Source organism: Podarcis gaigeae (genome assembly GCF_964106915.1).
Source record: "Podarcis gaigeae genome assembly, chromosome: 8".
NCBI lineage: Eukaryota > Metazoa > Chordata > Lepidosauria > Squamata > Lacertidae > Podarcis > Podarcis gaigeae.
Window position 1 is genome coordinate 55535742 of NC_139684.1, and position 25504 is coordinate 55561245.

General features: G+C 42.4%; 1 protein-coding gene across 1 annotated transcript in view; it reads right to left on the bottom strand.

Moving 5' to 3' along the window:
* Positions 1-25504, bottom strand: part of NUP93 (nucleoporin 93) — a 69291-nt gene that overhangs the window by 40030 nt on the left and 3757 nt on the right. The window contains exons 2-3 of the mRNA XM_083751423.1: positions 18805-19012; positions 17544-17661 (exon numbers count right to left, since the gene is read on the bottom strand). Coding sequence (XP_083607549.1) covers positions 17544-17661; positions 18805-18983 — 297 coding nt within the window. The 5' untranslated portion in view covers positions 18984-19012. The remainder of the gene's footprint in view (positions 1-17543; positions 17662-18804; positions 19013-25504) is intronic.

A 25504-nucleotide genomic window follows, 5' to 3' on the forward strand; every position in this document is an offset into this window, starting at 1 on the left:
AGCTTGTAAAGCTATTCTCTTCACAAGCCGCCATGAATTTGCACAAAACACGAGGCTGCAATAAGGGACAGCCAGATCATCATTATTATATAGAAATGTGATTCTGCCATCTTAAGACTCACAGAAGACTCTGGAACAATGTCTGCATTCTTATTTACACACTGATGGCTGGCGGACTGATTGGCACCTTTGTTCACTAAAATATGTTGCTTGCATTCTTGACGAGGTTAGATCTGGGTGCTACTGGGGTTCACTAAGAAGCCAAATAATATACACTGTCTGAGATGTACCTATGCATGTATTTTCTAATTCACACACTAACATGCATTGCAGTCACACGTAACGCACAAATCCATACGCGATATAATAACATTATTATTCTGCAGCGTGTATTTAACCTCAAACTAGTGACTGTGGCTGGCTACAAAAGGGAGAAAATATGCCATGCAGAAAAAGGTTTCAAAAGCGAACAAATGTTTCAGCAAGCGATAAGGCTGGGCGTGGTATGTTTAACATTTGTCGGTCATCGTCGGCATAGGAAATGCTATACAGCAGCAGCTACACAATTAAAATCAGGAACGTGGGGGATGCAACAGAACCAAGATTAAAGCATGCTGAAAGAGCCAGTCACCCCACAATTCAAGGCAGGCCAGCCTTTCCTGAGAGTCAGGTGATGGTGCCATCATTACAGTGCAGAAATCCAGAGAAGAATCGAGAAGTGGGTGTTTCCTCCTCCTCTCCATCTTGCCTCACCCAACCCTCATCATAAAGAAAAATAAGGAGCATTAACAGACGCAACTGCAAATGCGCAGGGTACAAGGCCACGATAAAGCATTTTACAAAGCACAGCTAATGGCCCTGAGCCCTCCATTAATGCACATGATATTCTTTATCAATGCAGCTAGTGAACTTCATGAGATGAGCTAAAGGGTTTTTTAAATTAAAAAAATACAGCTGTACATTAAAATTGCATTCAATGGTGGATCAACTGTGCCAAACCACTACAGACTGGCAATACCTGATAAAACATTTTCTTTGTTTATTGGATTTAAAATCTGCCCCATCCACATGGGTTTAGAGAATGTACTTTATGTAATACAACAGTAAACCATAAAAAAATCACAAAACAATACCCAAAACCGTAGACATTTTAAAGATATACTCCTAATGTAGCCCTCACATATGTTCACCCACAGAAAACATCTCCATGTGGTTTTGAATTTGTCCAACATACTGTATTGCATATTTAATGAGGGCTCTATCAGATGAAGAAAATCAAGTTGGAGATAGGCAGGAAGCCACTCCTTGAAGGGTCCAAAACCATTTTGGGCTTTGTGGGTCAAAGCTAGCATCTCAAATTGTGTCCTATTAATGAAATGAAGTTAGTGTGGATGGGAGAAATAAGCCACTAGGGAGCAATCTCCATTGGAAGGCAGGTGTTAAGAGTCCTAAATATTTGTTTTTTCCACAATCATACTCTGTAAGAAAAGAATAAATTATAGTATAGTTCAGCAGGAAGAATGGCAAACTTGGCTAACCAAGTTCAAATTCCAGCTAGGTTGCAGGCTTGTGGTTTTGAGTGACCGATTCCCTCTCAGTTGCAGTTTTGTAGAAGTGAGTGTGTGTTTGAAGGAAGGGGGGAGAAATAGAATAACATACTATCACCTAAGCACACGCAGAGAGAGAGAGATGGGGAGGGGGAGAGAGAGAGAAGAGCACACAAGCCAGAGACCAATTTAAAATCTGACTTTCAGACTGAGTGTTTGGCTTCCACTTTGGAACTGAATTATGAGGTATTGGGGTGGGCTGCAACAACTGGCAAGGCTTCATGAATGGCAAACAGTAGAAAAAGCCTTGTGAAGTTAAGTGAAATAGAGAATTATAAATGTTATGTTTCCTGGTTGCCATAAAGTTACAATATGTGCTTAGTAATTTGGGCATATCAACGTCAAAGGCCAAGTAGGGACTGCCTGTCTGAGCCTGGTTCTCAGGCTACACAAGCATCCAAGTGGCCTCTTTATTGCTGCACTTTTGTCCTTTGAAATTAGTAACACCTGAGTGCTGGCTCACTTTGCTGCAACAAGGAACAATCCTAGGGGAGCAGTTCCTTTATCACTGCAAGAAGCCAAACCCTCCTTGTTTCAGATCAAACAGATGCTGTACTCAGAAGCTGGAACCTTGTACCAGCAGTCTCAGGGGTGAGAGTTGGGTATCTCTTACACAGAGATTCTCAAAAGGGGAATCCAGCTAGATGCCATTTCAGGAAAAGCTGTCTAGTTTCAGGTGAAACAGAGACAGGAAGAGGACCATCTCCTTTAAAAAGATCTAACTCAAGTGTTTATCTTTTTTATTCTAAGGGGTTCAGTTAGCACACAAGTCTTCTACAGTGGCAAATGTTTTTGCAATTCATATGCAGGACTGCAGATATCCTGAACAAAAGAGGGGCAATCTAGTTTCTATATGCAATAAACACAACACCAAATTCTGTAACCAAATCCACTATGCAAACAAAGCAAATCCGTATTTTCTGCATAATTTATTCTGATTTTTCTCAAGGCCACCCACAAGACTGCTGGGGCCAGGAACAGAAAATGAGAGGAGACCATGAGTGCTGCTCACAGGTCTGGTGCACAGGGTATTCTGGGCAGATGGGAAGTGGATATGGAAAAGAGGCCCCTATGAAGAAGCAAATAGACTAAAATTAAATGAACTCCATGGGATGAGCACTGCCTATTAGAGGCAGAGCACATGATTTGAATGCAGAAGGTCCCGAGTTCAAACCCTGGCCAATCCAGTTAAAAGATTTCATATATCAGGCCCAGGAATTTCCTCCTCCTGGGACCTTGGAGAGCCACTACCAATCAGAATAGACAGCAAACAACTTGACAGACCAACTGTTATTTCTATATGAAACCACTGGGAGAGATCATCAGGGAGACAAGGCTGTTCACCAGTATGCAGATGATACCCATCTCTACCTTTCATTTAAATCACAACTAGTGAAGACAGTGAACGTCCTGTGTGAGGGTCTGGATGCGGTTGGAGGTTGGATCGAGGTTGAATCTCAACAAGATAGAAGTACTGTTTCTGAGGGACAGGGGTCAGGCAGGTCTGGGGGACTTCCTGGTCCTGAATGGGGTAACTGTACCCCTAAAGAACCAAATGCACAGTCTTGGGGTCTTTCTGGACTCTCAGCTGTCCATGGTGGTACAGGTCAATACACTCTACATGGGGTTACCTTTGAAGGTGATTCAGAAACTACAATCAACCCAGAATGTGACCACCAGACTGATGACTGGGATCAGCCACCAGAGACCATATAACACCAGTCCTAAAAGATCTACATTGGTTCCCAGTGCATTTCTGAGTACAATTCCAAGTGTTGGTGTTGACCTTTAAAGCACCAAACAGCTTCAGCCCTGTATACCTGAAGGAGCATCTCCACCCCCATCATTTAGCCCAGGCACTAAGGTCCAGATCTGGGGGCCTTCTGGCGGTTCCCTCATTGTGAGAAGAAGTTACGGGGAACCAAGCAGAAGGCCTTCTCGGGAGTGGTGCCCACCTTGTGGAATGCCCTCCCATCTAAGAGATAACAATTATACAACTTTCTATATATATTACCCTCCCCAGCCAAAGCCGGGCTCAGAGCGGCTAACAACAGTAAAAATAAGCTGTGAAAACATTCCCACTACACAAGTGACTATTCCAACCATGATATCCTGGCTGTGAGTGCTGAAAGACCTGCTCCCTTTCTTGCAGGCCTTTTCCGTCCTAGCCTGGGTGAGGCCCTGACTGACTCCAGCTACAAAAGTGCCAAAGGCCATGTTTGCAGACTCAGGTGACTGAGCCTCCACTGCTGCCACCTGCCATGAATTACCACTGGCAGCAACAGCAGTAAGTATGTTCTATGCTTAATATTTTATTCTCTTGCTAATTATATTTTAAATGCGCATTTTATATTTGACTTTGTTTAGTAATGTTTTCTTTTGAAATAAAGATTTTTTTTGTTAACTTTGCTGCGTTAAATGTGCATTCTGGAATTGACTTCTTTTGCAATGTTTTATTTTGAAATTTTTCAGATAATATTGATTTGAATGTATACTTTATATTTTACTTTCTTCTGCAGTGTTTTATTTTGGATTGTTTTTATTTGATGTTTTAGGGTAGGTTGTAAACTGCTTTCTTAAAAATATAAAGTAGTAGAGAAATGAAATGAATAATAAATAAATAATAAAACGAAGAGCTTCTTATGGTGTCCCAACCTAGATTAGACATCATGCTTCTTTACCTGCTAGTGCAAATGGGACCACAAAGTGAAAATATTTGAGCTATGAACACTAGCTTGCAACATATTTACAATATGGCTTACGAAACTTGCTTTATAGATTAGCATTATTATGTACAAACACGGCTACTGTAAAACACAACACATCTCAGGACAAGCAACTGTAAATACAATCAGGGTGGTACATTTAAATGAATGAATGAATGAATGAATGATGTATGGTCAAGCAGACTAAAACAAAAATAAAAAATAATGTTGTGAGAGAGAAATTTTTATGCACTTGGTTTGCAGGGTTGTTCCAATCCTTAATCTAGCAGGCATCAGAAAAACCAAACCAAACCAAACCAAACCAAACCAAACCAAACCAAACCAAACCAAACCAAACCATCTCAAGCAGCCACCAGCATTGATGCCTGAAGCCAGACTTTGCTGGCAAAGCTTAGCCCACTGCTGCATAAACAGAATAGAGCATTTTCCCTTTGAATTTGGCAGAAGTTACAAGGGATAATGATCAGGTCTAAAGGCGATGACAGTTCTGGAAACCACTGCCTTGCAAGCGTGTGGCGCAGTGGACTGCAGTGTAGATATGTCCTATACAGCAGAGAGTGATACCCTTCCCGCAACAGTCTGGGAGGGAAGGTGAGGAGTTTCCTCCTTTAAGTGGCAGTAAAGATTGGCACTCAGACGGGCTGTGCTGATTCTGCCATGAAAATCCCACTCACCAATTAATGGTGTCTTTTGCCCGGCTGAATGGAGAGCTCGCTCAATTCAGCAGCCTGACAGAATGCTGGCTTTTATACAAACACAAGGAAAAAGCAGAATCGGTTTTAATTAGGAGTTTTTTAACAATCAACCTAGGGTATTAATTGTGCTCTTGCCATCAAGTGATAATTGAGATGTAATCAAACAAAGAGTAACAAGTGTCCATTATCCAAAGGACTGCGTTGTTGAAGGTTTGGTCTAAGAGGAATTTGTTGGCCTGTTTGTATGGGGAGGGGTTTTCTTCCCAAATAAAGAAGAGGGGTGAATATTCAAAACCTTTTCAGCCTCTGCACAGACAAAGAAAAACAAGAATCATTTTAAGAACATCAACTCAATGTTAAGGTGGCTGGCTTGACAAAGGGCAACTTTGATGGCTTTGAAAGGGCCAAGGAGGACTAAGGGCTTGATCCCAGGCTCTGTTGCACATGAGGCACAGCAGGGGTCAAGGGTTCTGGCTCCTTCTCCCATGCAAGCAGGCAGATCCACCCCTACCCCTTTCCCAGCTGAAGAAGTTGCTGCTTCTTATATTTGAGGGAAGGGAAATTTCCTTGTGCCACAGAGGCTCAGAGCTGGCAAAAAGTGAAACAGGGAAAGTGGTGCTTGTCTGATTCCAGAAGGAAGCAAGGTAGGATAGTGCTGATCTGCTCAGCTTTCCTTGCACAGGATGCTGCAGTGGAAGTCTCTGCTTGTGTTGCAACAGCTACAGGAGTGCGTACGATCAAGCAGCAAGTCTTATGTTTTGCACTGCGTATTAATCCTTCTGCAAATCATGTACAAAGACAAACACACAACTCTGGGTTTTTAATTCAGAACCCTGACCTGGCCAACATCTTTCCACCAGACAACTGCAAGAGCAGAGGCAAGCCAAAGTGAAATCCCTCATGTTACAAGGCACTGCCCTGTAGAAGTCAAATGAAAGCTACATTAAAATGGCTCTCAGTCAGACTGTTCAAACAGAATACAAGGCTTTTGCCATGGTAAGCCAATGCTTTTTTAGCTCCCCCTCTCCCTCTCATTCACACACATATACCACTTTTGAGTTAACAGCACTTTTATTATCAACACCCTGTCTAGGAACAGAATCCCCAGAGATGTGAAATTCCCAAGATGCCCATCACCAAAGCATATAAGCAGCAGACCAACGGCTTCTGTTAGCCTAATCTTGGGGTCTTTAATAATGTCAAAAAGAACCCATAACACCTGCACTTAAGGTGGGACATCTGTGGCCCTCCAGATATTTAGATTACAACTCCCCTTTTCCCTGCCCACTGGACATCCTGGCTAAGGCTGATAGGAGTTGTAGTCCAACAATATTGAGAGAGCCACAGGGTCCCCACCACTGCTTTGAGCAAACATTTAGATATATTGGGTTGAAAATACTAAACCCCAAACCAACCTAATCCTCCCCATGCCTCCAATGTTTAGCTATGCTATCCCTTTCACATGGGCAACAAAGTGCCTTGCACACGGTCCCAGTTCTTAGTTCCAAGCCCCTTAAAAGGTACATCAACTGTCTGCTTTAATAAAGTCTCTTGAGTTCTCTTCCTAGAAAAAGAGAATGGATATACCACCACCCTCCAATTGTAGGACAAGTCAGCACAAATGAATATTACTCCACTTTAATATGAATTTAAATGACTGCACTGACCTTTAGACAGCTAATTTGATCTTGTTGGCTTTAAAACAAAATCTTAGCAGCTGCATTCAGAGGACTGGTTAAAGTTTGTAACCGTTTTTCAGATCCTTCCCCCGCCTCCCTTCTGCTTTTAAAAGTCAGCTTTACCAAATCTAATAATTATAGGCAGCTGCAAGCGCATCTCACTGGCAGCCTGATTAACAAAGGGAAGCAGAGAGGAGAGCCTGACAAATGGGGTTAGAAAGAACTGCCTTGGTGCTGACCACAAATTACTTGCCAGGTAGAGCCAGCAAGAAAGCAGCAGGAGTCATTAAGAGTGTGGGTAGGTGTGTACACCCCCCCCCCCACGGAACGGACAGGCACCCACCTTTCCATTTTACTGACTCATAGCAAGAGCTTGGTAATTAATGGTCTTAATCCACTACTAGAGATTGAGAAAAATCTCTTCAATACAGTCCAACAATGCATTCACTTCAGTGGAAATAAAGCTTCAAGCTACCAGTAATTGTAATCCTTCTGCACTAACCATGCAGAAAGCAATTAAATCCAGCTATTTCTCTTTCTCTTAGGGCCATTTCACCCCACAAATGGTCCCAAGAAAGGGCTGCTCCAAATTATTGAAATTTATACCCTACATTATAGAATGTAGGCCTGGAGGATAAATTTGGTTTAATTCACACTTCCCAAAACAATACATAAACTAAAACACAGCTGTCTTTTGAAATGCATCCTTCTAAGAATCTTACAATACAATTCTCCAATCAAACACTGTTCATGCAAAAAGGTGCATATTGGGGGGAATTGTTAAAATCCATACCTTGGTGGGTACATTAAGAGAAACATGTACTACATTGTTGCAAAACTTCATGAAGATTTTTTTTTAAATAACAAAGTGATGCAGAAAGGTGGTGAACGGAACCTAAGACTGTAAAATGAAAAAACGAGACACAACAAAATCAATAGATTTGTCTGTCTATAGCAGAATGTGAATGCACCTGGTGAGTACATTGAGAAATGGTGTAAAATCATTGTAAATGGTGTAAAATAGTTTTCCCCATACCCCACCCAGGAAAAAACAGCCGTTTTTTCTCATGGCTTCAACATTTCTGGAAATTTTACATCTATAGTTTCCAAAATATTAACTGAAGTGAGTTTCAGCACTCTCAGAGCTTAGACCAACATCTCACACCACCTTTTGTTCTCAGATGCAAAGGCAACACTTTAGGTGCTAAGTACTTGTACAAATATACTGCTTAAGTGACTACTGTTCCTTTTTCAATTGAGGAGGATGGGGACCTAGGCATCATCCATGTGACCTCCTAGGTGCCCCACCAGGTCTAGGTTCTACCACTTGACTATCAAGATCTCCAGTGTAATGATGGCACATGGCACCAGAACCTAAATCATTTCAGTGGATTGGGGCCTGGTACATGCCATGTGCACCCTGGGATATATTCTCCTCCTCCCTGTTACCTGACCCCAGCTCCGACCCTTTTGTCTCTATGAAATCCTACGTGGCATGAACACAGGGATCCTGGCATTAATTGCAGCAGAACAACCAGGAAATAACATTGACAATGATCCTGAGCTGGAGAACGGTCATGCCAAAACTAGATTTAGATCACTCAAGCCTGGCCCTGGAACTGTATGACTCATAGTTGGCATTTATTTTTTCCATGCTAACCACTACATCCATGATGAAAATGTGAAAACTACCTGCTTAGAAACCTATGATTCACAACAGATATGGCCTGCACCAATTCAAATAAAGGGGAGGGGGAGAGGGTTACGCCCAAGGGTTAAGACAGAATGCCCACCTCTGTAATAGAAAATGTTTTTAATTAGAAAAAGGGTTTAAAGAATGCAATCAAATTCTTGCCCTTTCAGGTCTACCGAGACACCTATTAATTCACCCTCCTGCAGATAGTTTATTATCTCTTGCAGCAGCAAGTAACTAAAGAAGTAGAGCAGAGTGACCCAAATTGGCATTGTAATTATTTAAGCCTATAAATAGTCATTGTCACTGCATAAATTAAAATGCTATATGGTAATGCCCTCTTTCTGGCTGTGCTGAAGTATGTGGGCACATAATATGATACAATACGATCAATAGAGCAATTCAAATATGCAGACCTTATTAATCACACCTGCTTAGTAGCTGAAAAACCATGTGTTTACATGCCTTTTTTGTTAGTGTAAATACTGACTGCAATATATATAATTTTCTAATGTTCATACAAAATCAGCCTTAAACCACCCAATGTAACAAAGTATTCTATATCGTATACGTATTGAAACAACAAAATGAGAGCATTCTAGCTTACACATTGTGAGAGATTACCTAATTTTTATTTTTATTATCATTGCTTATTATTATTTATTATTTGCTTTTCATCCACCCTTCCTCCCAAGAGAGACTGGGACAGCAGACAACAAAGCAATACAAGCAATACAAGCATTTAAAAACAAACCAAATGCCCCACAACTAACTAATAATGTCAAAGATGCCAGAAACAATGTATTTCAATTACCCAGTACTGGCAAGGCAGCACACAACAGTGGTGTCACCACCAACAGGGCCTCCACTGCCAATCATAAAGCAAAAGATTGTTGATACTGAAAATATGCCAACATCACTCAAGAGTAGTGGGGAAGATAGGCCAAGATATTGCTGTTCTGGATTTCACTTTGCCCACAAGATCACCAGCACCTCCTCATCAGGGACAGCTTAAACATTACCGACATAAGATCACTCCCACTTGAGCCAGCAAGTCTTGCCTATATTGTGTTCTATGGGGTTGTCACTAGGCACCATGGATGAACTCTGATCTGGACCTGCTGGCTGAAAACATCTGCAAAAATACAGAGTGATGCTCCACACAGAAAGCAAGGGAACATTTTTTTTAACCACTATAAGGCAAAATACTTCCATATTTATTTCAGAGAAGAAATCAAAGTGCTGTTTCCGATCATATCATCACCAATAATACCCAAACCACCACCAATTCAAGAAGCTGAAGAATTCAGGCTTCTTACAAAAAATATATATCATTTATTTGTTTACATATTTACCGCACCCAAATGAACAATGCTACTTCTAAAGGTAATCCCAAGATGTGATGTGACCAGACTGAAATGACAGTACAATACAATACACAAAACATAATGACGTTCATGTCTTTTCTATGCTATGCTTTTTTAAATAAGACAAACCTGAGTAATGTGCGTTAAAGAGCCATCCTTCCTAGTATTGGCAAGATAATAAATATTAAAACAAAAGAAACTGCAGGCTTCATGTGCTTTTAAAATTAAACTCACATTAGTACTCTAAGGACAGATGGCCAACGTGCATTATAAACTGCAGAACTGCAACCTATCCTGGCCCAAAGCCAAAAGCTTAATGGACGTTCCAAGGCACCAAGTAAGGAAATAGTTCTGTATTAATGCCTACAAATAAGTCAACAATCAATGCTTCAATATTACCGTAAATATGTGATACACCCTTTGAAACTCACTCTCCAGTAAAAGCCTAACCTCAGCTGTAAGCACAACAGCTGAAATCTTAAGGTAGGAATGAAACCCAATTTGTTATCACAGCTATCAGAACAGATTTACCTTCCTGGCCTATGCAGTATTTTAGTACTGCAGAGTAATTTTTTATCCTATATCCTGTGGTCACCCTAAGGTATAAAATTTTATAAAATGCAGCACTTTAAACTGTAAATAAAAAAGGCAGATCAGCAGATAGACAAAAAAAGAGAGAGAGAGACAAACTGCTTAGGTATTTAGTTCAACCTTTACCATTCTGCTGCCCTCTAAATGTGTTGCACTACAACTCTCATCAGCCCGTCAACTATTAGTGAAGGCTGATTGAGGTTCAAACACAGCCCTGAGAGCATCTGGTACTTTCATCAGTCCTACAACCTCCTCCAATTAAGATAGTATGGAAATCTGCAGATAAAACATGGAGCTGTGGGTTGTAGCCAGCTACATTCTACTCAGAGTAGAGCCACTGAAATTAGGAGGCCTAACTTAACCATGTCTAGTAATTTCAACAGGTCTACTCTTAGTAAAACCTCTCTTTTTTCCAGGGGAGCAGTACAAAAACATTTTGCCACCCCAGCTGTTATGGTGTCTGGCAAACTGCAAGCCCAGATGGGATGCTGCTTGCACAAGACATGTGGTTGTGTGTTGCAACATCATGCCTCACACCCAAAGAGTGTTCACTAACAATTCCTCGTTATCCTGGGGAAAAGTGATAAGGGGGTGCCACAGGGTTCTGTCCTGGGCCTGTTGTTCTTCAGCATCTTTATAAACCACTTGGATAAAGGTATTGAGGGGATGCACATCAAATTTGCAGGTGACATGAAACTGGGAGGGGTAGCTAATGCTGCATAATACAGAATTGGGATTCACTATGACCTTAACAGATTGGAGAACCGAGCCCAAACTAACAAAATGAATTTTAATAGGGACAAATGTAATGCTCTGCGTTTAGGTAGGAAGAACCAGCTGCACAAATATAATGGGGACATTTAGCTTGCCAGTAGTACAAGTGGAAATGGTTTAGGGGTCTTAGTAGACCCTCAAGCTCAGCATGAGTCAATAGTGTGATGAAGCAGCAAAAAAGTGAATGCTACTCTAGGTTGCATCAACAGAAGTCTAGTGTCTAGATCAAGGGAAGTAAAGTAGGGCAATGGGGAGTAATTACTCATTTATGTGTACAATGGGCACAGTGGCATAGTTTGGAGCTTAGCCAAAAGGAGGAGACTGGATGCTCTTGCTTCTGTTACAAACTAACCATCATGTCATGTTATATCCAAACTTGGCCACAATGTATTTAGCTTTATCTACATTTTACAAGGGATGAGGGTGGTGCAGTGGTAGAAACCACTGAGCCTCTTAGGCTTGCTGATCAGAAGGTTGGTGGTTCAAATCCCCGTGACGGAGTGAGCTCCTGTTGCTCGGTCCCAGCTCCTGCCAACCTAGCAGTTCGAAAGCACGCCAAATAGGTAAAAAGGTACCGCTTTGGCAGGAAGGTAAACGGTGTTTCCTTGTGCTGCTCTGGTTTTGGTGTTCTGTTGCACCAGAAGCGACTTAAGTCATGCTGGCCATATGACCCAGAAAAACTGTCTGCGGACAAATGTTGGCTCCCTCGGCCTGTAAAGCGAGATAAGCGCCACAACCCCAGAGTCGTCTGTGACTGGACTTAACTGTCAGGGGCATTTACCTTTAAAAAAAATATTTTTTTACAAAAACATGCCAACTTCATAAACCATTTTCTACCCAAATCAAAATGAATACAGCCATGCAACATTTCGTAAAAGGAATTAGGAAAAGAGATGTCTCATCTGTTTCTGAAATGATAAAGCATTTGCTCTGACAGAGCATTCTTTAACCCACTGAGGTCTAGTAAGTAGTAATCTCATGATTATTTTACAGCATATGATGGACTCTAAAGAGCTGTTGCTGCAGAATGTTGAACATCTTCAGCTTAGAACTTATAAATTAGAAACAAACGCAACCGGCACTCATGTAGTATTCCTTCTGGTGCTGATACTCTGGAGCAGACTCTTCAGTCAGCATTGAAGGTATGAGGTTTCAGCTCTTAAGATTTATCCATTTGTTTCTGGTGACATAGAGCAGAACACAAGCATGCATGCAAGCAAGCAAACAAACAAACAAACTACTGTCCAGCATATTCTGATTGCCACCAAATGGAAAGTTCTTATTCTTTGCAGAGGTTTCGGCACAACAAGACCCAGTACACTTCTCCAACAGCTTTCAGAAACAACAGGCTACATTCTGAACCAAGAATACCAAATGAAATATTCACGAAGTGCATTAGTGCACTAGAGCCTACATTTTGGACAGGCATGGAATCCAGGCACAATCCAGCACTTCAGAGACCACTAAAGCCTGGCTGCATTTCAACAGTATTGGGGTGGGCAGAGTCTTCACAAAGAAGGAACACTTTCACTCAGCTCACCCCTGTTGCTCAGCCAATAAGGATTGCAGATATATGAGGCAACGAGAGACAGCATGGGACACACCTGCCATCGGCCCACTTTCTTCTGATTTTATTAGACCACTGGTAACTCTAATGCAGGGCTGTGGAGTCTTTTTCAGCCCAAGGGCAGCATTACCTTCTGGGTATTCTTCTTAAGTGGGGCACATGCCCGTTGCGGGTGGGGCCAGAGACAAAAGTAGCGCAGCAACAAATGCAAAACAAATGCACATGCTATCTTTACACAATAGGTAGTTTTACACACACTCCTGCAGTTTCTTTTGTTTTAATATTTCTTTACTGTATATACAGCAGCACTCTTTGATGCCCTAACTCAATCAACTGGCATGTCTGCTAACCCTGGGACCAAATAAGAGTGGCATTTAAATAAGATCTGGCTAATGCATTAACACACACACCAGTTTGGACCATAACCGAACAAATCTGGCTTTGAATGAATCTGTCTGAACATTCAAGAGGTGAAAATTTAATTTATCCCTTAAATGATTCAGTAAGACAATAAGCAAACTAAGCAAACAGTGTTGCTGTGTTTTAAGCAAAAGAGCAATATTCGGGTGGACCACATTTTTTAGGATGCACTGTCAATTCTTGCAAGGGAAAATTGTTGCTGAAAGTCCAAACCTCAACCCCTATATTTCCAGACCACCACCCTCCCCACATAGAGCAAAGACTAAACCAAGAGTATGTCCTGCTGTTTGCATTGGACTGATGATCATTTGAAATAGCCCAATGGTTGCCATGAAGTCCTGAGCTAGATCTGAGGCATCCCAACTGTGGATGCTGAAGTCACCCTAAAACACAGTTATTGTTTCTTCTAACATCACACCCAATTCAACCTTAGCCAGCACAGTCAGGGAGGCTGATTAGCAGTAGGGTGGGCAGTAACAACTACAGCATCCCTAGCCAGTCTCTTTGGCCCAACACCAGATGCAAGCTTGAATACATGGGCAACCATAGTGGAGTCAAAGTTAGCCCACCCACCTCCCACACCCAGGTCTCAGTAATGCACTAAGCCAACCTCCTCATCCACAACAGAATCGTGGATCAGCATGGTTCTGTTATGGACTGTCCTGGCATTCAGAAGTAGAACCACTAGACTGTTGGGGACAGTGGCAAAGCATCCATTGTTACCAGCAAGAGGATATCAGGCACAAGCACCTATCACAAGGTGACAAGGCTGTGAATCTGGCTTCAGAAAGGCAGCATGAGGGCTCTGGCAATGCCCCTGTCACATTCTCAAAGCCTAAGTACTTGCTAAGCTTTGGGAAGGAGGCACAAGGGTTCAAGAGTCCTGTGCTTCCTTCCCAATGTCGGCTAATCTCACAATCACATTTTTTGCACAGGTCTGGGAGGGGAGGAGCAACAAATAAATGGAGAGTTGGTTCCTTCCTTCCTTCCCCACGCACCTGTGAAAAGCTGTGACTGCATAAGTAAAGTAAGTTACCTATACTTGATATGATTTTTTAAAAAGGTACTTTTTGAACAGCTAAAAAGTAGAATGGATTCCTTGCAGATTTAACCACAGGGAAATAACCCAAAGCGTACAGCTCAGTATAACAGATTTTGCATAATGCCATTAAGCCTGTCATCTTACTGGCAATTCTGAAGCCAAAGATTTAAAAGCTGAAGAGATTGCAGATTCACTGTAACACTAAAGGAGCCCCAGTAAACATCACTGTGCCTATTATTACAAATGCATTTCACATTTATGGGATGTGTCATCCTTAATTCCAGGCAGATTAACTGGGAATTGCACTGAGCACAGACTAATACCTGAAATGTAGCAGTGATGTCAATACAAAATCAAATGAAATATTGCATGAGAAAAAACAGATGCTTGAGAACAGGACCTCTTTGTTCTGCACTTTGGGCTGCTTTTCCCACACTAGTTCTGAGGTATGCATCTTAGAGGGACGCAGGTGGCGCTGTGGGTTAAAGCCTCAGCGCCTAGGACTTGCCGATCGAAAGGTCGGCGGTTCGAATCCCTGCGGCGGGGTGCGCTCCCGTTGCTCGGTCCCAGCGCCTGCCAACCTAGCAGTTCGAAAGCACCTCCGGGTGCAAGTAGATAAATAGGGACCGCTTACCAGCGGGAAGGTAAACGGCGTTTCCGTGTGCGGCTCTGGCTCGCCAGAGCAGCGATGTCACGCTGGCCACGTGACCCGGAAGTGTCTCCGGACAGCGCTGGCCCCTGGCCTCTTGAGTGAGATGGGCGCACAACCCCAGAGTCTGTCAAGACTGGCCCGTACGGGCAGGGGTACCTTTACCTTTACCTTTATGCATCTTAGATGTTTTAAAAGTACAGTTAAAGCATAATGTGCGAAGGCAAAAGGCATGAGTTTGCACACGCCCATCCCTTAGGCTATGTTAGAATATAATGTTATAACTAGGGTTTAGTGTGATGAGGTGGAGCCATAGCCAGTCTTGGACTTATGCATTTCCTTTTCTTCCTCTGCCACAACCACATGCTTCTGCTTTCATTTTCAATTAACTGCTGTCATATGACCCCCCAAACTGTAGTTAATTTTGACTATGATTTGCTGAAATGAGAAAATCTCGTTAAGCACGGTTTGAAGTTGATGTGCTTCAACAAACCATAGCTAAGTTTAACCATAGTCTATCCAGTTTGAACCATCACAACTACCTGTGGTTAATCGAAAATGAAAATTAAAGCTTCTAACCTCCTCCTGTACCCACAACCAGAGGAAGACAAAGGAGGATGTAAGACCAAGATCACTGTGACTTACATTCACTGGGAGGTAGGACCAGCTGCAGCTTTCTCCCAATTCTTCAACTGGTGGAAAGAGTCAATCACTCTTTATCATGTGAAAAGGCAATTAGGTTTCTTCCTCACCTTATGATGACATGCCTTTCAACAAACCCAACATCCAACCATTTTCTGTCATGGTGGAAGAATAAATTTAGGGGTATGGAATTTCTCTGAAGGCCTGGTCCTAATTTAATTACAACATCTGACTGCAAGTGGTCCTCTAGCTACTGCTCAGATTTAAGATTGTTGGGGTAGGTCAGCAATTTAAACAAGACCAGAAAACAATTTTATTTGTAAGGAAATTTATTCCCTAACAAAGGGTAAAGGTTAAGCAGTTACAGATCAACACTAAGCAAGCTGATGTGCCTTCCTGATTGATGGGATCCCACTCCAATCATGGAATGAAAATCCTATTTTGATCAAAACCTACTACATTCTTGGTCAGCTCCTCCTCCGTGATCTACACAATCATGACATAACCTTCAGTATCTGATTGGTTAGGGCCTTCAAATGGATTTAGTATTCTCATTTTAGTAATAAGGGCTCAGGCTCAGGTTGTTTGTTGCTGAAGCAACACCAAAACTTTGTGTTATTCTAGCACAGCCTGAATCCTGCCTTTCCTCAGAGCAGTGCAACAGGAAGGAAGCCCTGTGTTCTCCCTTAAGGACTCTCCTGGTTTTTTTAACCATATTGGGAGGGTCCAAAGGAACCCCAGTGGTTCACTGGATGCTGCACCCCATGAGCTCAAGAGTAACCTATGAAGGCATGCATACCTTCAGTGCTACACTGTCTGCCTTCAAAATGGATCTGAAAATGAAGTCCCTCCAAAATACAAAGACTCATCCACCTAAGAAAAAACTCACCCCACTCTCAAGTGACAGGAATCTACTACAAGATTCCTCATCAATTACTCTAATGGGAGCCATTTCCGAAACTACCCTCTTTTTGTATCAGTCATCTAAGTTTATTACTGCTAAATAATTCACATAATTAACCAAGATGCAATTTGGCATGCCTCTCCCCAATCAACAGTAAAAAAAATATGGTTTAAGAAACAAGTTCAGATCAGCAAGACACTCAATTGATTAACAGAAGAGGGCAGGGAGGCTGATGGGCTAAGACCTTGGGCCAAATAATACTACTGAGCCATTCAAAGCACAAATTTTATAGACATCCATTCCGGCTAAAGCCTTGATTGAAAGGAAAACAGAAGTTTACAAGGATGTAGTAGCTGAAGTTCTGTCTGCCTTTATTTGAAAGTCTGGAATCCTAATGAATCTGCCAGTGCCACCCACTACAACACAATGGGGTGGGGAGATGAAGAGGCAGCTGATTCAGTAAAGAAAGGAATAATGTTGAAAAGAGGACAGATTGTACTTACACTTCAAATTCAGTACTAGAAAACTCAAATTCTGTACTGAAAATAGATTGTGCATCAGTATTATCTACAATCACTTGAAGCTGCTCACCAGAGATTCAGATAAGAGTCTCCCCGCTCCCCAGCCTTACCTGGGGAATCTGGGGGCTGAACCTGAGACCTTACACGCACAAAACATGAGCTCTACCACTGAGCTACAGCTCTTTCCCTAAAGAGAAAACAGATGCAACAAGGGAGGCAAACACAGAATTCTGCCTTCTGGAATTGGTGGCTTTTTGCAAAGATGGGTCTTGAATGCAGCACATAGTTCATGCTGATGAAATCACAGCAACTTCAGGGAGGTTTAAGCAATCTATGTGCAGAATCATTTTTCCAACCTGACTGTCTCATACTAAAACTTTTAATCCTAATATTTAAAGCATGAATATTTGAAACATGTAGATATTGAAGGTAGAATTTGTCATCAGTGAAGGAGGGGAGGTAAGAAAAGAACTGTGGGAAATTCACAATTAACTTCATAGAACATATCCCTGTTGATAGGAAAATGTGGGGAAACTATCCTAGTACTTAAAAGTGTTGCAATCAGTGCAGCTCAAACACTTGCTTCCCCCAAAAGCTGGCAGTAGCCCATTACTGTTCACTGCTGATTCTGATACTGTTCACACTTCATTACACAAAGACCCTTACCTGTATATCTGTGTCCTTTACAGGCTCTAGAGGCTCAAATGTTGTTACAGCACTAAGACTCTCCAACCGCTGGGAGATGTGGGAGATGTCAAGACCTCTGGACCCAAGGAGAACTGATCTATAAGAGACATGAAAAGGCAGGGGGATGAGACTACAAATACTTTCACAGTGACAGAGCGGGATCCAGGACTCCAAAATTATGCACTTGATCCTTCAGGGAGAGTAGCAACGCCATCCAGGGCAGACAACTTACTGACTTCCAGACACACTCACAGAGCCTCCATCTTCCCAGGATTCAGACTCAGTTTATTAGTCTTCACCCAGCCCACCACTGCATCCAGACACTGGTTCAAGGCCTTTTCAGCCACTCCCAGTTCAGATGTTACAAAGAAACAGAGTTGGGTATCATTGGTGTACTGATGAGACTTTGCTCAAAAACTCCTGGGGAAGAGATTCATTTCCTTCAAGGACACAAATCACTCCATGTATTGAATTGCTGGAGCAGCTTTGTATTTGTATGTGTATCTGCAAAGCCTACAAGCTGTATGTATTTATCAACATCCAAAACTGCATCACTGAAGCTTTATTTTCCACAGAAGTAAGCTAGTTTGGACCTTAAACTGCCTCTGTGTGGTGACTGGAACTGGGGGCAACTTCCACTACATGGGCATCTCACCTCAGACTCCCAACACTAATGACCACTCCCAACAACTTCATGTAAGTGTTAAATGGCATCAGAGACAATATAGTGCTCTGCAGCACCAGTAGATCAAAAGCAAAGGGCTGAGAAGCAATAATCCAGTGCTACATTTTGCCCCTAGAGAAAAAACTGGACCCACTGTGAAACTGTGCCCCTGATACCCATCTCTTGTAGACACAGTCCAGGAGGATACCACTGTCAATAGGATTTACTAAGAGAAACAGGTTCACAATCTCTCCTCTCAATAGAGGTCCATCCACCAGGGTAATCAAGGAAGATTCATTCCTGAACCCAGGTTGGAATGGGTACAGATAATAATCCACCCTTCCTCCCCAAATGGTGTCTAGGACAGCCCACAATAAAATTACATAAAAGCAATTTAAAAATACATCATAACACATTCCACAGAGAATATAAAACTAATGAACTACAGTGCAACCCTAAGCATATCGCTCAGAATTCAGTCCCAAGGGGTTTATTGGGGTTTACTCCCTAGTTAGGTCTGCTGCTATAAGCATCTTACCAACAAGACCAAAAGCTTCAAGCAAACCAGGAACTTACGCCTTGACATCTGCAGTCTCCTGGGAAGTGCGGGTCAGTGTCCGGGAGCGCAGGCGCTCTCCTGCTTGCTGGATCTCTTGGAGGTTGCGTTCGACATGAGGAAGCTCAGCGATGCCCTCTGTTTCTGCTGCAAGCTGCTCTGCCTGCTGCAGGAGCTCCCCAAACCCTTCCCCATCCATTTGGGAGGCTGCTCACTGCGTGGACTGATCTGAGGGAAATGGGTATGAAAAGGCACCTCAGAAAGAATGGAATGTACAATCATGACAACCTGAAAAGGCTACTGACAACAATGTCAGCCTCCAATTAACCCGTGTGAAAAAATAATAGACTGAAGCTTGCTGTGGTCAGTATTATGGATAAAAGCAAAATATTTGCCAGTCCATCGCCTACATATCACTTGAGCATAAAGAGGTAAAGACTGTAAAATTTCTAGTGACTGTCATTAAAAGAAAGGTCTCAGTGATGGTCTCAGAGTTTTAAATTGTATAATTTTTAATTTGATTCAGCATTTTATGGGCTTGTAATGGCTGGTGGCTTATAGAAATTTCTATCTATCACTGGAGAGGTGGTATGGTAAGCTCATCGCACAAAAGGCATTGTTACTCAACTCCAACAAAGGGTTAACTGCAAGGATAGCTTAGCATCCATACTACAAGAAATGTACAGAACAGGGGTAGCATAGGTAAGTCTTTCTTACCAAACCTGTCATGATTTGTTTTTTTCCATGTAAAAATGAAATCTGAATGTAAGCTTATTAAAGCCTTCACTTATCATCTTAGGTAACTTTAAGAGGAACTAGAAAAAATGATGGCTGATAAGGCTATCAATGTCATGATGGCTGTATTCTACTTCCAGACCTGGAAGAAGAGTAGCATGGGAACAACAGCAGGAGAACACTAGAACCCTCCTGTACTGCTTGTGGGCTTTTCAAAGGGCCAGATAAAGGCCTCATTTGGGTCGCCAGGCCTGTGCTAAAGCAAGAAAGGGAGAGCCAGGAACCAACACTGCTCTACCACAGAGGCTTAGTTGCACAGCTATGTCACCTGAAAGACCTGGAAGCAATGGCCATTGCCATAAAAGTGACACAGGCTGACTGCCACAGACCACAAAGATAACTATGAGCTGTGAGCCAAGCAGTCTCTGCTTCTAAATTTAAGCTCTGATCACTGGCTCACAAAGTGGCCTCAGACAAGCCCTACTCCAGATATATTATGGGGATATTGATTATGATTTTTATTATCTTAATACATGCCTATCTTACAGGGCTGTTATAAGGATGAGTCAGCTAAACATGAAGTTAGAGTTTCTTGAATTAAGTGTTATATAAGTTATTTGCATTATTATGACCAAAAGGCCCTGAAGCATCAGTGCTACTCCCCTTTCCTTGAAAGCTCCTCAACTTCAAGTCTCTGAAATTTATACGTTTGTTGACAATTTATATTCTGCTTAGTGACAATTGTCTCTAAGCTGTGTACAGCAAGTTTAACAAATAAAATAGAAACAAACTCAGATAAAAACTAACAGATAAATAGAAATACCATGTGGTCTTTCAAATGAGCTAGTCTTAAAACAAATTACAGGAGTGGGATCTGATCATTCAATTAAAGCTTTGATCCCAAGTGGGTGCTTTGCACTTTCTTCTATATATTTCAAGCTTGAGGTCCAGGGAAAAGCTAGAAATCTAGAAAATATTGCTGTAGAGAAGGGCTGTGCTTTGGGCCCTGCTCCTGAAGTTCCAGACCTCCTATAGAAGCCTGCTCAGTATTGTAGCTGAAACCCTTGCAGATTTCAGAGGAAAGACTTACCAGCAGCAGCTGGCAGGAATCTGATATCCTAATCACAGTTATCTTCCAGAAAACCCACAAGGGGCTCCCATCCGACAGTAACACTTTTCACATGTATTCCCGCGTAGGAGTCATTTCAAAGAACTCTCAGGGAGGAATAAGTTATGCCAAAACAGGCTGCAATCTGTTAAGTGCTTTAAAAGCCAGAATTTATAAAGCTTGATTTTTTACTGTGCCAACCCCACTCCATAGTCTTACTTTTCACTTCTGTTTGCATTGATCTGCCTGTGGTAGTTTATTTCTCTTCTTATGTGAAGTTTGTTGATCTGTCCAATCTAACCTTTTGTGGAATTCCCAAAGCATCTGAGTCAGCCCATCCTCCACTCTGTTTAAGGCAACATTTCACTATTAGGGTAGAAACAGAAGCAATACTTGATGGTTCAGACAAACTGATAATAGGTATCAGTATAAGATGGGGTGGAAATCTTTCTTAGCCTAAGGGCTGCAATTCCCTCATGGGCAAATTTCTGGGTGTCACATGCCTCTGCTGGGCAGGACCCTACAGGAAAGTAGGCACATATATGATTATTCCCTTTGCACAGTAGGCTATCTCCAGTTAGAGGTTTCTATGCACACTTCCATCTCTCCATCCAGGCAATCAAAAGTCATTATTACACTTCCAGAATGCAAAAATAAAATAAAATAAAAAGCATTTGAGGAGTGTATGGAACAGGGCTGATCAGAGGACTGTAGCCTAGGGAGGGGTGTGTGGCCTGAGCAAAGCCCCAGTGCCCAGTAAAAGAGGCCAGGAGGGCTGCCTTTGGCTTCTGGGTCTAAGGTCTCCCACCCCGATACAAATAAAGCCACTTCCCCTCATGCCATGACACTTAAGGGTGACCAAGAAGCAGAATCCAGGATAGAGCTATGTAGGTAAGAACAGGCTTCAGTGGCTGGGGTCTAGAAGGGTCTAGAATATGCTTGTTCCCTACAGGGAAGTGTGCAGTGTGCACCCTGGAACCCAAGGCGCAGAGCGTGTATATGCCTTTCCCCAAAATATGGCCTACCCATCCTTACAAGGCTTTGCTCCTGAAGAAGAAAAGCTAATCCCAGAATTCATGCAAATGCCAAAAAATGCAAATAATCAGGCTGGCTCCAGGCAATGGAGACCATGTGAACCTCCCCTATCGCCAGGCCCTGGGCTCTTTGCTAACGTAAATGGCCATCAGACTTCAATAATCCAATAAATAGCGCAGGCGGTGGCCATGGAAGCCAGGGAGAGCGCCAGGTCACAGAGAAAAGGCAATTTCATGCCCTGCAATGCAGTACAGGATGTCGCCTCAGCATCTCCTTGCAAGCTGCTTCCTCTTTGGCAGAGAATGACTGTGCACCGCTGACAGAAAAACCTCTGCTGGCAGACAGTGACCGAAGCAGTTGCCCTCCCACCCAGTTAAGGCTGCCACTGCCGGTTCCAGAAGGTGCAGCAGTGTGTCTGGTACTGACAGAAGGAACAGCACACGCTCCACTTTGATCCGGTTCACTTCTCTTTTTCATTAACTACATCGTCAGTAAGACGACACCAAGAGCACCAGCAAACTTCTGCGACGACAATGAAGCCAATAAGTATGTAAAGCAAAGCACACTCCATGGGCTGCTTCCGATGATGCATTTCCCTGCTCTCGCTTTTGAACGGCACACAGGGAAGCAACCATAAATCAGTATAAAACACACATGCAAATCTGTAAAAATGCTGGAATGATCCTGAGAATATTGCTAGATTTAACCCACATCTGGCCTTTCTTCTATCCAAACAGCAAGAGTGGGGTGGGAAGGGCAGTAAGTGGAGAAAATTGGAGTGAGGATCAGGCATCTCTCAAACCAACCTCACTGGAAATTATTAGAAATATAAAAAGGTACTGTTACGTTTATTTTAAAATAAAATAGTACTTTTATTTAAAAATAGTACTTTTAAACTGAACTGTGCAAAAAGCATTGGTAAGGCTAGCTGACAGCACTGGATCACAAAATATGATTCAGAACCTGGGTTAGCCTCGACCAGCCATCCCCAAACTGATGCCGTCCTAATCTTTGGACTACAACTCCCATCAGCCCTAGCCAGCAGAGTTATGCTGGCCAAGACTGATGGGAACTCTAGTGCAAAATGTCAGCAGTGTACCTACAAAGGCTGGTATTTGTACCAAGGAAAGCTTGTCCCACAAATCTCCAGATAAAACTGCATTTGAATCAAAGCCTTGGCATTCTTTACATTTTCTAAAAGTGAAGGTTTTAATAAAAGCCTTAAAAACAATATAATAAACATCCCCGTAACTGGAGCCTCTTTATACATCTCTGTTCCACAGCACCAAATTATGAGTCAGGAACTAAACTACAGGTGTAGGAAGCCTATAGAAAACTAGCTTTCAGCACTACCCTAGCAGGGAAGCTTGAAAGGGTAAAAAGAAAACTCTGATATACTGTACATAGTTCCACACAATATAAATCTAGCTAGTGAGAGAGTCAGATTTGATTTTAAAATGGTATGTTTAAAAACAAATAGAAAGCTCAGTTTTCCTAGGTTAAAATGGTTAAGCAGTTTTGTATGTGAAAATTTCAGCTCTCAGTTCATCTTAAAAACAGCTAAAACTAGTCTCATTCATAAAAGCTAGAATTCAAGCTACACCTTAAAACCTTGGCAAAAAAAAAAGTACAAGCATACAGTAATGGATGCTAGGAAAGAATTTTAAAAACACATTGCTAAATACTGAGGTAAGGACATCCTGTTTCATTGAAGCAAAATGGGAAAGTGCTGCCTCAGCTGAAGCCTCCCTTATGTCCCTTGAATTTTGCAATCTGTGGGGAGTGAATTCAGGAGGCAGGGTCCAACAATAGAAGGCTATGTCTGATTATGGTGAATTTTGAATGAAGACAACAGCAGGGGCAGGGGTGGGGGCGAGATACTTAAGTGCTCTTGTTTTTCAATAGCTATTTAGCCCTGGACCAGCCAAGAAATAGGGGGCTTTCTTCCCAAATGACAGGATTCAATATTTTCCAGACCATTGGTGCACAGAAGTTATAGCCTTTACATGGATAGAATTTTACTGCATTCAAGGGACTGCAGTCAGACTCTTAATGTGGTTGCTCAGTATGGAAAGCAATAGCACAGTCATGAGCGGAATGATGCCAGAATCATCACATCTGGCTGAGGAAAAAGCAACAACTGAGACCCCAAAGAGGTGGATCTGGCAGAAGGTAGTAAACTAAGTTCTCTGAATCAAATAGTTGTCCAAAAGCCAGGTAGAGCAAAACTCATCAAAATCAAGATTGAAGATCTGTCAATAGTTCCTGCTGCATTAGGCCAATATCTGTGCTCTGAAACAACAACCTCCATTAAAATGAAACTATAACATTTGGCAAACAGAACAGAGAAATAGCCAACTTCTAACAGGAAAATAACCAGTCTACAGTTTATCACTTGGTGAAACTTAAGAACATAAGGGCCTACAGATTAGGCCAACATCCTGTTCTAACGGTGGTCAGAAATATCAAACAGTGCCTGAGGGCAACACCGCTCTCCCCTGTTGGGCTATCCAGCAACTGCACATGGCTGGATGGGTCAATTAAATGGAATGCTGGGCCATTCATTTTCCTCTAGTTGGTCAATGCAACTCTTGCCAGTATACAAGGTATGTGCATATGTGTGTGTGCACAGCTCATTCCCGTTGATTATGTATCCATTTATAAAGGGCTCTTGTTCCAGAATAGGAACTTTTTTCAACCTAAGGGCCACATTCCGTTCTGGGGGTCATATGTCAGGGGGGAGTGGGGCCAGAGGCAAAAGTAGGCACAGCAATGAACATAAATTAAACCTTTGTACAGTACTCTAGTTTCTGCACACACACTAACACCCCACTCTGTATCCTCCACACAAGTAAGCAAGAGGCATTATCCGAGTTCGATGACACATTCCAGTCCGGCAAAAACACTCAAGCTGGTGAGAGGTGTGGCCTGGGCAGAATCCTAAAGGAAGTCTGGAAGGTAGCAGCCTGGGGTTCTCCACTGCTGCTGCAGCACTTTTTCCAGTGACAGATTGAAAGTAGAAGTTTCTGGCTTGACTGCAGTAGAGTAGGAGGTCCCCCAGGGCTGGCTAAGGCAGAGAATGAGGCCTGTGCTTGCTTCTCCAACACTGCTGTCTGCTTCTCAGCTATGCAGCCTACAACTATACCTGCATTGCAGATGGGCTTCACTTGCTACTCCAGTTGGTCTCTCTCATACCTCTGATAAGTTGCAACACACTGGACCGAAAGGTTAGTCTCTAATGCTCTAAACCATTTTTTAGACCCTCTTCTATTCCTTCTCCCTGATTCTCATGCACTTCAAATCAAGGTTGTTGCCACCAGCTGATCCTTCTTCAGCTTGATTCCTTATCCTGGAAGAGACTTACAGAGAGTCTCTCTCCTCCACCACCCTTTTTTAATAAAGCAGCTGACAATCACTATGTTGGGGAATCATTACTCAAGCAAATACAAAAAGGATTTTTGGTCGCTAGGCAAGGAAACAGTTTCTTTCCTTTGCATCCACTAAGAACTAAAGGCAACAAAATTTAGTTCTCTCTCACACACACACAACTCCACATACATGCCAGATAGTCTCCTGTTACTCTGCCTGCATAGGTAGAGTAAAAGTGTGAGGTGGAAATTGTGCCTAGGTGTTACCTGTTCAGTGTTCATGCCACAGCCATACCAAAAGGTGTTGCGGACCCAAGCAAGAGACAAGACAATATATTTGTGTGCCATTCCCCAAGTCCCGCTCATTTAAACAATGTTGAGGAGGAGGCATTCCTGGTGGATTGCATATTAAAAGGTAAGCTCCATCTTGAAGAAAATAAAACTGGAGCACAAAATTAGAGAAGATGCATGATT